At 39.9% G+C, this 12,676-nt stretch overlaps 1 protein-coding gene across 1 annotated transcript; it reads right to left on the bottom strand.

Annotated features, from left to right (window-relative positions):
* Positions 1-1,124: 1,124 nt before the first annotated feature.
* On the bottom strand, positions 1,125-11,210 carry MRPL35 (mitochondrial ribosomal protein L35). The gene is made up of 4 exons (XM_003984217.6): positions 10,949-11,210; positions 5,326-5,515; positions 4,118-4,262; positions 1,125-1,400 (listed from the first exon to the last, which is right to left on the bottom strand). Exons 1-4 carry the CDS (start codon positions 10,989-10,991, stop codon positions 1,212-1,214), a joined length of 567 nt encoding a protein of 188 aa, XP_003984266.1. The 5' UTR covers positions 10,992-11,210; the 3' UTR covers positions 1,125-1,211.
* Positions 11,211-12,676: the final 1,466 nt, after the last annotated feature.

Below are 12,676 nucleotides of genomic sequence, written 5' to 3'. Positions count from 1 at the left end.
TCGTAAGTTGGTTAAGATCTACAGTGGTTTTTCAACCAGGCCAAGTGCTCTCTTGTTGGAAAATGCTACCCAGATGACTCTGATGGGACAGCTCAGAACCACTGCCCTAGCTTTAACCACACAGTGGAGAATTTTCCTTAATGCCTCTTACCCAGCCCTCTTCAAATGAACAATGCTTAACTCTTGCTTAGTGTCTACAATGTGCCTTTGGAAAATGTTTATCCTCACAATTAAAAACATGAAATCTCTGGTAGATAAGTCATCTTTTAGAAAATACAGTACCTTTCAACTCTTGAATAAGAAGTTTTTGTCCTCACGTGTAAAGCCTCTTCTGTTTCATGAATGGGCATACAGAAAGGCTGTTTGATTTACTCTTCTCCCTATAAAAATCCTGTTCCAAGAAACAGAACTATTATGAACCAATAAGCCTAGCATACTAGATGTGTGCTACAACCCCAAGCTCACCTCTAAGCGAAACTGCTCCATGTGAACCTGCTAACACAACCAACTGAGACAGGGTGGGCTCCTGACACCGGTCAATGACCCCTGAGAAGACCTGGTGTAAAGAGATAAGCTGGCCCAGTTAGAGACTCTTGGCAACTGGAGCCTGGAGATGGGAGCTGAGGGTTAGGACGCAGAAAACAACCCGAAAGGTACGAGCTAGGATTATGATGGGGGCAGAAACTGAGTCACGTGCATGGCAGACCCCCAACCCTAAAAATCTAGCATCTTTTGCTCCTGAGGCCCTTAGAGGTGCCTTGGATCTTGGAACACCCTACAATTTCTGTTCGTTCCTGAGACCTGGGGGTTATTTCTGGGAGGGGGATGGAGCTGGTGAGGTGGTTCCTGAGTTCCCAGGCACACATCCTTCAAATAATGTCACACTGCTTGAGGTGACTTGCTGGCTTTCAGTCTTCTTATGCCTGCTCTAACTTCAAATTCCTTGCAACTAGATAAGCCTAAGTGGAAATAGTTAAGCCATTACCATTTGTTAAAAATAATCAACAATTTTAAACTCTCATTTCCCTGAACAAATTTTGAAATGTTTAATCCATTAAGTTTTAAAACTTTAATAAGTTTAATGTTGGAACTGTATGTTTCCATACCAATTGGCACAATTTACATCAAGTTTTACACTTATTTATTTTTGCAAAGACATCATATACACAAAGATACATATTCAGTAACTGGGAAGTCCTAAAACTTCTGATCTAGACTTTCAGGTTTGTCCGATCATGATACTTCTGATAAGGATCGTCAGCATACCAGTTTCGCCTCTTCCAAAAAGACGTTGTCATTTTATCTAAGAGCTTACTCTGGGTTTTATTGCAGAACACGAATTCCCTCAAGCGCCTTTTTCTTGCAGTCGTCTTTTTCCATAATTTTTTCTTATAACCAGCCTGTGAGATAATATTATAAAGACATTTAAAACAAGACGTTATGTAGGAAACAACAGATATCTTCACTATTCATGGTTTATAGGCCCAATGAGAACAAGGATGAGACTTTCATTGGGGCTGGTAATGTTTTTCAGAAAGATGTGATTCTCAATGAGGGGGAGATACAGAAAAAGTATATGCAGTTTGAAAAAAATATTAGTAATTTAATACTTTGATGAATCTTTGTGGTGGGGAAAGTACAGGGTAATGATATATAATTATAATCGCTAACTTTATATGCATTACCTTATGATCTCTTCAACAATCTTCAACAACATACCATTATTCTCATTTTACAGATTCAAGAAAAACCACCACTGGTTATAGAAGTAAAGTAGCCAACTGAGGTCACGGAACTAGTAAGAGTTCTTAACCACTACTCTACTATTTTTCCCAGTGTAAGGCTGAGGAAGGACATCACTGGCTAGGCTGATAAGATTTATGTTCATTTAAGGGGACTAGGTATTACAAGGGCCGATGAGCACAGCGCCTAAATTTATAGCTTCATTTCCTCCTTTCACAGTAGGGACTGATTTCTGTAGTGTAAGTACTTTTCTAAGGAATACCGAATACAATAAAATTGCTATTGGGAGTGGTGTTAGCCTGTATGTTTAACTCAGAACTGCCAGATACGGCATCCAAGCATTATTAATTTTGAAAGAAAATAATTAATTTTTGTAGAAAAATTAGATTCGATTGAATGTAAAAACTACAAGGATAGTCTGTTTAGACCAGAAGAGACTTTAGGTGCCACCCAGGTTAATATGTGGCTAAAACCACACAGAAAGTTAGTGAGGACGGGAGACTAGAACTCAAGCTTTTGCTAAGAGCCCTTGAGTGCTTTCAAGCCAAGGGCTCTTTACTCTTTAGGGCACTACAATAACTGAACAAAATCTTAGCCCTGGGCTGAGAAATCATCTTGGGTTTCTTACATGTCTTGATATCATCACTCTGACCAGCAACTTCTACAGTACAGTTAATACTCAGAAATAAGAAAACAGTATTTAAGAGTTCTCATTTTAAAATGCCAGAGATTAGATTTTTACTACTCAGTGCTTACAATTTAAATGGAAAGATTCAAACCCAAATCCCCCTATTTGTGTAATAATTTTCTAGTTTGTAAGCCAAGCTGGGTCCCTGCGGATTTCTGACTTACAGACAGTTAATTTTTTGTCCTATTACCACGAGTATCTTTGATCATTATTCTATGGAATGCAACCACTGTGAAAGTGCTTGAAACTTTTCAGACAATGTCTAGGTTCAGAAATGAGAGGGAATAAAACTGTGCTGCAGAAAGTATTTTCAGTTTTTAAATATGAATATAAATTAACCCATCCAGCTTTTTTGTTTTCCCCTAAAAATTGCATTTTGGGGAAGCAGGCCATTCTGCATATAGAATAACTTTTGGGACCTTGAGTGGGGACTAGGCATTATGATTAGAGAATGTGATCAGGTCCTTTACAATAACATGATGGTTTCAGAGCCCAATAAAAGGGGCATAGAAAGGAAGGCAAAGAAAACCACCCATCTTCTTTTATCTAGGGTTAGATGAAGACCTGGTGATAATCAATATGACAACAAAGGGGAGGAAATTTTCCAATGGTCCAAAATTCACAAAATTCAGAACTATTAACTGAACTAAATTTATTTAGTTTGGCTACTTACAGATTACATGAGCTTCTAATTACAAGTGTAGCAAAGGAACTACCACAGTATTGTTCCAAAGGAGGAATGAGCGGAGAGTTCCAATCAACATATTTACCTATAAATTTAGGATTATTTATATAATAGGAGATAATCCTTTCAACCTTTCAACTAGTGAAAATCCCACCAATTAAGTATTTTATTTTTATGGAGAAACAAATTCCGATCTTTAAGAATCATTCATTAACTTCCAAGTAGTGAAAAGGAATTAGAATTTGAATAGTTATTAAAACTCAAAGGTAGTTTTACAAAGCTCTAGTCTTCAACTGCTTTCTAATCATCAGCTACTCTGTTTCCATGAATAAAGACGTGAACGAAAAAGCCCACATTCACGCTTATGACATGCCGTGAGAGAGGACAGAGCAGTAATAATTTGTCAGAATTCCCCCTCACAGGCTATGGTCCCAGGTCAGAGTAAGTGTTAGGGTTCTGTCTGATATGGAGCCCAATCATACATACCAACAGACAGAAAAACATAAAGTTAAAAAAAGTTCACGTGGGGTCAATGTTCTGTCATAAAGACTAAGCCACAGAGAATCCAATCCAAAATTGGCTGAAAGCTCTTCAGTCCCCAATCTGAGCCACGAGACTAAGTCCTTGTTGAAGGCAACTCTGTTGCTCTAACACTCTAGGCTTAAACAGAGCTTCCCCACAGGTTATTACACATTGGGGGTTTCAAAGGGCTTCTGGTGATCATTAGATGCACAGACATATAAAAGACCTGAGATGGACCCATCCTACAGTGAAGACGTTAGCTATTGTGAAGAGTGTTTTGTTTTATGCATGCTTAAATGTGTTTCCTTCACATGAATTCATTTACATTAAGAGATGCCTGCCAAATTGGTACTTAAGCGCAGCACTGTAAAAGCTGCTGGTAAATGAAAGGAAGGTACATCAGTGAATAGGCTCACTGAATTCTGCTTCTTTTTAATCTCCTCCCAATCCTTTTTCAATCTAATAGTGTGAAGACTCACCTTCCTCCTTAGCCACAGGCCAGAATGAAGTCGAAGAAACCTGTAGATGACAGCTTTCACAGTCTTTCTCTTCCCTTTCCGTGAACTGAAGTATGTTACGGTTCTGACTGGTAGCTTCAGGACATTTGGAAGCAAGGGGGCCGCTCTAAAATATATTTTTAAAAATATAACTCAGCAATAAGACTCATTAAAGGATAAAATCCATTTCTATACTTAGAAATGAGTGGGGGCACTTGGGTGGCTCAGTCGGTTAAGCATCCGACTCTTGATTTCGGCTCAGGCCATGATCTCACGGTTCATGATTCAAGCCCCTCATCAGACTCTGCACTGACAGTGTGGAGCCTGCTTGGGACTCTCTCTCTCTTCCTTGCTCTCTCTCCCTCTCTCTATCCCAAAATAAATAAACTTAAAGTTGTGCCTGAGTGGCTCAGTCAGTTAAGCATCTGAGTTCGGCTCAGGTCATGATCTTATAGTTTATGAGTTCAAGCCCCACGTCCGGCTCTGTGCTGACAGCTCAGAGCCTGCAGCCTGCTTCGGATTCTGTGTCTCCCTCTCTCTCTGTCCCTCCCCTGCTTGCTCTCTGTCTCTCTGTCAAAATAAACACTAAAAAAATTTTTTTTAGTTCAAACTAAATAAACTTAAAAAAAAAATGAGTGGAGCAGCTCCACTGGAATACAGCTGACTTTAATATACATTGTTACTTCAAATGATCCTGGACACTAAGTATAAATAAGAATAACAACCATCGCCAACATGCGAGCCTTCCATAATCTGCCCCCTCAATCCCCATGAGAGAATTTATCCTATTATATTTTAATCATCTGACTTCTTATCTATTCAGAGTTATCTCTAACTCCTTGAGGACTTCACTTTATCTTCGTATCCTTTCTGCCAAGTACTGGGTACCCAGGAGTCCTTAACTAAGTATTTGTTGACTAAATGGATAGCAGTCTTGCCCGCTGAGCATCTCGTTCACCCTCCGCTTTGGCTGACAGCTGCCATCCAGGAAACCATATCTAGAACATCAGAAGTGTGCTCTGTCGGGCAGGTAGGCACATGGCTATCAATCATATTCTCCCCTCCACCAGGCAAAGTCTATATAATAAGTCTGCTTCTAGATATTAGAAGTCTGCTTCTAAAACATCTTTGCAGGCATGAGTATTTCAGAATTTTTGTCTCAGCATCATGTTTACTGAAATATACTCTACCTATTGAGGATTGCTGCAGTATGTCCACACGTCAGGTTTCTGACAGACGTGGCAAGTCTGGGAGCAGAGGAAACAACTGATGTCTGCAGAGAACTAAAATGCCGGGTGGACAGTGCAGAACTAAGACAGGCATTCTTGACACCGTTTTGACAGGCTGAAGACACCAAAATATTCAGGGGCCGTAAGACTCCTGTAAAGAGAGAGAAACATATTTAATATGATACGCCAAATTCTGCATCCAGATGTTCAAAATTAAGTAATGTATCAAAGCAAGGTGAGTATAAGACTCACCTGTGGAGCTTTTTACCAACTTTATTAAAAAAAATTTTTTTTAATGTGTATTCATTTTGGAGAGACACAGTGCAAACAGGAGTGGGGCAGAGAGAGGGAGACACAGAATCTAAAGCAGGCTTCAGGCTCTGAACTGTCAGCACAGAGCCTAACGTGGGGCTCGAACTCAGGAACCGTGAGATCATGACCTGAGCCGAAGTCAGACACTTAACTGACTGAGACACCCAGGTGCCCCTTTACCAACTTTATTGAGGTATAACATAAATACCACAAAACTACCCAACTGTGTGTGAATTCAATACTTTTTAAATAAACATAGAAAGCTGTATAACCATCACCACAATCCACTCTGATGTGTCCTAGTTCTGTGTTCAACAGTAGGGAACAAAACAGTTGTAACATTAAGTCCCACCCACCAGATCTTACAATCTGATGAAGTAGGGCTCCATAGCACATAGGGCAATGGCAGGGCAGGGGTGCAAAAGCCTGGCCGTTCCCTGCAGATGCAACAGAGTAGCAAGAGGTTTTGTAAAGAACAAAAAAGGTACTTGAGCTCTCCTCTAGAAAATGAACAGGCCACAAGAGGAGGTAGAGAGTCCGGATAGGATAAACATACATGAAGGCAAGGGGGCTGAAGCAAACATATACCTGGAGCGGGGACGGGACCTGCGCAAGGCTGAGCACTGCCTGCCTGAAGCTATGTGTGGAGATGCCTGGGGACAGATCAGAAGGTGCATCACAGAGTGGGGGTGGAGGGGCCCTAGATGCATGCACTGAATGCATAATCTTCACATTATTGCCAAAGTTAAGAGTCCAGGGCTGCAAAGCCAGTGGAGCACTGACTCCACTCAGGCTGTGGGTCTAGTGTGGGACTCAAGAATGTGAACACTAAAAAGCTCCACAGGATGATGGAAATGCCCCCAAACTGGATTGTAGTTATGGTTGCACAACCCATTAAATTTACTAAAAATCGTCAAATTGTACACATAAGACAGGAATTTTATGGTATGTAAATTACACCTCAATAGTTGGTTTAAAAAAAAAAAAAGCTCTGGGGCACCTGGGTGACTCAGTCAGCTGAGCGTCTGACTCTTGATTTCGGCTCAGGTCATGATCTCAGTTTGTGAGTTCCAGCCCCCATGGGGCTCTGAGCTGATAACATGGAACTGGCTTGGGATTCTCTCTCTCCCTCTCTCTGCCCCTCCCCTACACTCTCTTTCTCAAAATAAACTTAAAAAAACAAAAAACACAACTCCACAGGGAGTCTGATGTTCAGCCAGGGCTTAGAACCACTGCCTTATTGTCCACTGCACTGACTTCACATAACAAATGAGAGGCAGTGTGGTGTAGAACTGAAGAACTAGTATTTGAGTCAGACTGTCTAGGTTCATAATCTAGCTCTACTACTCACTAGCTGTGTGACCATGGGCAAGTTACTTAACCCCTTTCTGCCCCAGTTTCCTCAAATTTAAATAAGGTTAATCATGAGGAGGTAACAAGAATTAAATGAGACAACATGAAAAGTGCTAAGAAGAAGGGTTGGCACAGGGAAAACATTTAATGAATGCTAATGGCAGATAATAAAGAGCAGAGAAATGCTTAGTAAAAATGTTATAATGTTACCTGGGGGCAGGAGAAAGATTGAATACTTAAAACCCATATTTTTGCTTTTCTGTTCTTCAAGATGACAATTTTCAAACTAAAAAGGGTAGCATAAACATTAATAAGTTAGCTGAAATCCATGATTCAGGAGACATTTGAGAGAGCCCTTTTGGGGGGGAACTTAGAAGTGAAATTCTCTACTCAGTACAAGGCATTCAAGTCTCCAGGTGTAAATATATTTCAAAGAACTGAAAATATTTGCAGACATGATAAGCTAGGAAATAATTTTTGAAAGATTAAGTGAATTGAAGAGGAGGACTATAGACAAGAAAATGTCCCAATTTTCACAAGGTCATCCAAACTTGGTGTTTTGGTTAAAACAAAACAAAAAAACCCTCAGAAACTCTTAGAAACCACTCCTGAAGGAAGTGAGCAGGTAAGGGTCTAGAATATATAAATAGGTAAACTACAGGCTCATCTGTCAAAACAAAACAAAACAAAACAAAACAAAACAAAACAAAACAAAACAAAATGTTAGAATGGATACAGAGAATTCACCACAGGAGAAAAATCTACATTGTCAATTGGGAGTGAATTGTTCCTTAAAAAGTACCTCATTTCATTTTTTATTGCAGCTCCTAGCCTGGGAAATCATGGAAATGTCTAGACACAGCATATCCTGATTTTAGAAAGGCATGGGAAAAGATTTCTTTATATTCTAAAGAGATAAATGTGGACAGGATAACAGTATAGTTAGGTAAATCCCAAGTTGACTAGAAACTATCCCCAAATTAGTTGACTGCCATTCTCCTGATGAAAGTCTTTTCCTGGCTCCCTAATTGACTATTTTCCCCAATTTTTATGAAGGTCCTGAAGCTGCGTAAAGCATGTTTGTCACATCTGCATAAAAGCAAAGTCCAAAGACTATCTGCACTGAAAGTGATCTTGGTAAAATGGATCAAAATTAATTAAGACAGAATTTGGGATAAATACATTAAATGAAGGATGAACCTTGCTTGAGAGCAGTTCCTGGGAAAATGACTTGGGGGCCCTTGTCCACCATACTCGCAGGTGGACCAACCACGCGATTTACCTTGTGAAAACTGAACACAGTCTAACTCAGAATGTGTTAACAAAAGGGTAGCGCACAAATCAAGGGCAGTAATTTAACTGCTCCTTTGGTCTTGTGCCCTGTTTAGGCATTTCAATACATACTAGCTTTCTCTCAACACATTCTGGTATGGAGAACACGGATATCTTAACAAAGAAGGTGACACAGAACCAGAATTTTGAAGGAATGAGGAAGCAGAGAGAACGGAGTACACAGGTGAAGCGGCAAAAATGGCATAGTATGTTTGGGGAATTACAAATAGTCCCATGTGGCAGGAATCGAAAGAATGGTAGGGAGTGGGAAGGGAAGGGAGTATGACTGTCTAAAGCAGTGCTCTTCAAGCTTCTTTGATCCCATACCCTCTAGAAGAATTCTGAAAAATTATTTACCCTTTCACAAAATTTTAAGTAACATCTAAATTTTTAAATAGTTTAACTTGTTAAAAAGGATATAATGTCCAGTATATTTAAAATACTGACATTTAAAAGTAAGCTGTCACATCACTCTTTCAAATGTTTACAATGAAATCTAACTATCATAGTGAGTTGATACCCACCTACATCATCTATTTAAAAAATGCAAGAACAACAGGGGCATCTGGGTGGCTCAGTCAGTTAAATGGCTGCCTATTGATTTTGGCTCAGGTCATGAGCTCACAAACTATGAGCCCTGCCTTGGGCTCCTAGCTTAGAGCACGGAGCTTGCTTGGGATTCTTTCTTTCTCTCTCTCTCTCTCCCTCTGCTCCTCCCTGAGCTCTCTCTCTCTCTCAAAATAAATTAAAAAAAAAAAAAAAAGCAAGGAAAATAAATTCAAGTCAATGAAAATAAGAACTTCTTTTCATCAAAAGATACTTTAAATAAACTAAAAGGGCTAGCCAGAATGGGAGAAGATCCTGGGAACACACTTATATGAGAAAGGATGCACATTCGTAATATATAAAGAACTACTATGAACCCGTAAGAGAACTCAATAGAAAAATGGGCACAATATTTAAGTAGATATTTCATCAAAAATTCAAGTCGCCAATATACATGTGTAAAGGTATTCAAACTCATTAGTAAGCAGGGGAATGATATTTAAACCACAATGAGACACCACTAAATACCCATAAGACTCACAGAAATTTGCTGGTCTAACAATACCAACTGTTGGTGAGGATGTGGCACATACAGTGCTGGGGTGACTTTAAAGAAGCACATCACTTTTACAGTATCAGGCAATGCAATACACACACACACACACACACACACACACACACACACACACACACATTCTGATTCAGCAATTTCCACGGCCAGTTTTACAAGTATACACACATGCACATCTTAGAGAAACTTGCACTCAGGTACCAGGACACAAGGTCAATCAGCTTTCGACCTAATTGCCCCAAACTGGAAACACTCAAATGCCCAGTATCCTAAAATGGAGAACTGTGGAGTGCTCACATAAGAGACTATTATATAGCAGCAAGAAAGCACTACAGCCACACCCAAAATGAATGAATTTCACAAATTAAAAGACATAGGGTTACCTGTGTAATTCCATTCACATAAAGTACAAAAACAGGCAAAACTAAACAGTATGTTATATTACTTAGAGATGCATATATAGATATTAAAACTAGTACAGAAATAAAGGCAAGGTAACAATAAAAATGAGGATAGTGTTTATATTTGGCAGAAAGAGGGAATTTTGACTGGGAGAAACACACAGAGAAGAGGCTCCTGGTAGTGTTCTAAGTCCTGCCTTGGGTGTTACATGGTGTTTGCTTTAGACTTACTTGTTAAGCCATTCACGTGTTACATATTTTTCTATCTGTTGTATTTCCACAATCAAAAATTACTCCACGTAAAAACGCTCTTCTGTAATAGTTGGAAAATTTACACTGTAGTTTTTTTTTAATTTCTATTGTTTCCACAGAGTTTTATCCTAATTTACTTTGTGCTTAACTAATTTACTCATAATTTTATCATTTAAATATTTTTGCAAAAGTCCTTCGAGTGAAGGCAGCTTAACTTAATTGCCTTCACTCCTGTCATCTCTCTCGGTCAAGAAATCCTTAGGACTGCCCCTGTGCCCGGGACTGAGTGTGCAAAAGAGTCAGATTGCCTGCACGTTGTGGGAATCTCATACATACAAGCTTACTGTGAGCCAGACACTACGCAGGGCGCTTTACGTGCACGAGGTCATTCAGTCCTCAGGTAGATGGTGTCAATCCTCGTTTGAGAGCTGTAGAGTCTGAGGTTCAGAGAAATTACTTTTTCAAGCCCAACGGTCACGAGTGGCGAATCCTAGCCTCTAAATCAGAAGGTTAGCGGGGACTTCGCTGCCTCCTCTGTCCCCCTTCCGTCCCGTCCTTTTAGTCTGTTTTCAAAGTAAGGCGGAAAGACCAGGAGCCGGTAAGGAAGCAGAAACCGGGGACACCCAGGTCCGCGAGGATCCAAGAGTGTCGGGAATATCCAATGCGAGGGGCCGAACACAGGCAGCCCCGGAGAAAATTTGGAACAATCCTCTGGCCTTTTTTTTTCCTGTTCACCTCCATGCTAAATGCCTACTCTATCCCGCGCCATTCCCGCTTTCTGTGAAGGGATAAATCGAGCGCGTCGGTTTCCACTGACCTGATGCAGCTCTGAAGGCACGGGCAAAGGCAGAGGCCGCCATCTTGCCATCCCGCCCTACGGCAGTCGCATTGGGTCTAAATGCTCCAGGTCAAAAGGGAATTTAAAGAAAAAACAAAACTTGGGTGGAGTCGAGGAAGGAAAAAAATGAATAAAGGAACGATCAAGCGAACATTCCCTGTACTGAATGTCTTCTATACGCCAGGCTGCTCTTCACCGCTGGAAAAGAAGTGCCTATAAAGAGTGTCTGGCATATAGTAAGCTCTCAAATTTTTACGGAGCATTTGATTGACAGATCTATTTAAAGTACACAATTTGAAACACAATTTCTTTATGCTCAATTTTATTCAATTTCAGAAAAGAACCTATTTTCCATTCAAAGCTGGTGAATGTCAGGCTAAATGACTGGGAAATATCAATGTTATTAAAATTGTTTTTTTAATTAAATGCCAAACATAATTAAATGAATGCAAATATCCTAAGCTCTCTCTCTCTCTCTCTCTCTCTCTCTCTCTCACACACACACACACACACACACACACACACCACACTTTTCTAATCATTAGCACTGATTGTTATTTGGTAGAATAGCATCTCTACTCTTCCTACCTAAACAATTCTACATTCCTTACTTTATTCTTCATAATTAGTGATCATACACTTTTTCTAATGTCATTCAAACACAAAACAACAAATCTCTCTCCCATCCTTGTTGGCTAGGATATTCCATGCATATACAATCCATGACACCATATACTAGTTGAAATGGGTAAGGATCAAACACAGGTCTCAACGAGTTCACATTTAATAAGGAGACAAGCATAGACCATCAATACAAGGCAAATGATAGAGGATGTGGTAGGTAGAATATAACATGAGTCTTAAAGAAAGGTGAAGATTTTAACAAGAGGAAGATCATTCGTGGCAATACAAACACAAAGAGGTAAGATGAGACAAGAGGGAACCAGAGAGAAAGACACAGGATTTATTGACAGCAGTGGTTCTCAAACTTTTAGGTCTTAGAACTTCCTTACATGCTTAAAAGTTGAGGACCTCAGAGAGCTTTTAATTATATTTCCAATTGCTGCTGAAATGAATTACCTCAAACTTAGTGGCATAACACAATACAAATTATCTTGTAATTCTGTAGGTCGTAAGTCTAAATTTTTTTTCACATTTATTTATTTTTCACATTTATTTATTTATTTTCACATTTATTTATTTATTTTTGATAGAAGGAGATGCAGAATCCGAAGCAGGCTCCAGGCTCTGAGCTGTCAGCAGAGTCCGATGTAGGGCTCAAACTCACGAACCGTGAGATCAAGACCTGAGCCAAAGTTGGATGCTTAACCAACTGAGCCACCCAGGCACCCCTGTAGGTCATAAGTCTAAAATGGGTTTCACAAGGCTAATATCAAAATATCTAGGGCTATGTTCCTTCTGGAGGGTCTAGGGGAGAATATGTTTCCTTGCCTTTTCCAGCTTCTAGAAGCTGCCTGCCTTCTCCACCTTGTGCCTCCTTCTGTCTTCGAAGCCAGTAATCACATCTCTCTGACTTCTGCTTCCATTGTCACATCTCCTTTTCAAACTCTGGCCCTCCTCTCCCCATCTGTTACTCATAAAGGCCCTTGTCATTACATGGGGCCTATGCAGATAATTCAGGATAGTCTCCCCATCTCAAGAGTTTTCATTTAATCACACCTGCAGATCTTTTTTGCCGTGTAAACG

The sequence above is a fragment of the Felis catus genome, chromosome A3 (assembly GCF_018350175.1).
Source record: "Felis catus isolate Fca126 chromosome A3, F.catus_Fca126_mat1.0, whole genome shotgun sequence".
Classification (NCBI taxonomy): domain Eukaryota; kingdom Metazoa; phylum Chordata; class Mammalia; order Carnivora; family Felidae; genus Felis; species Felis catus.
Note: the sequence above shows the minus strand (reverse complement) of the source record. Positions and strands in the feature narration are given on the sequence as shown.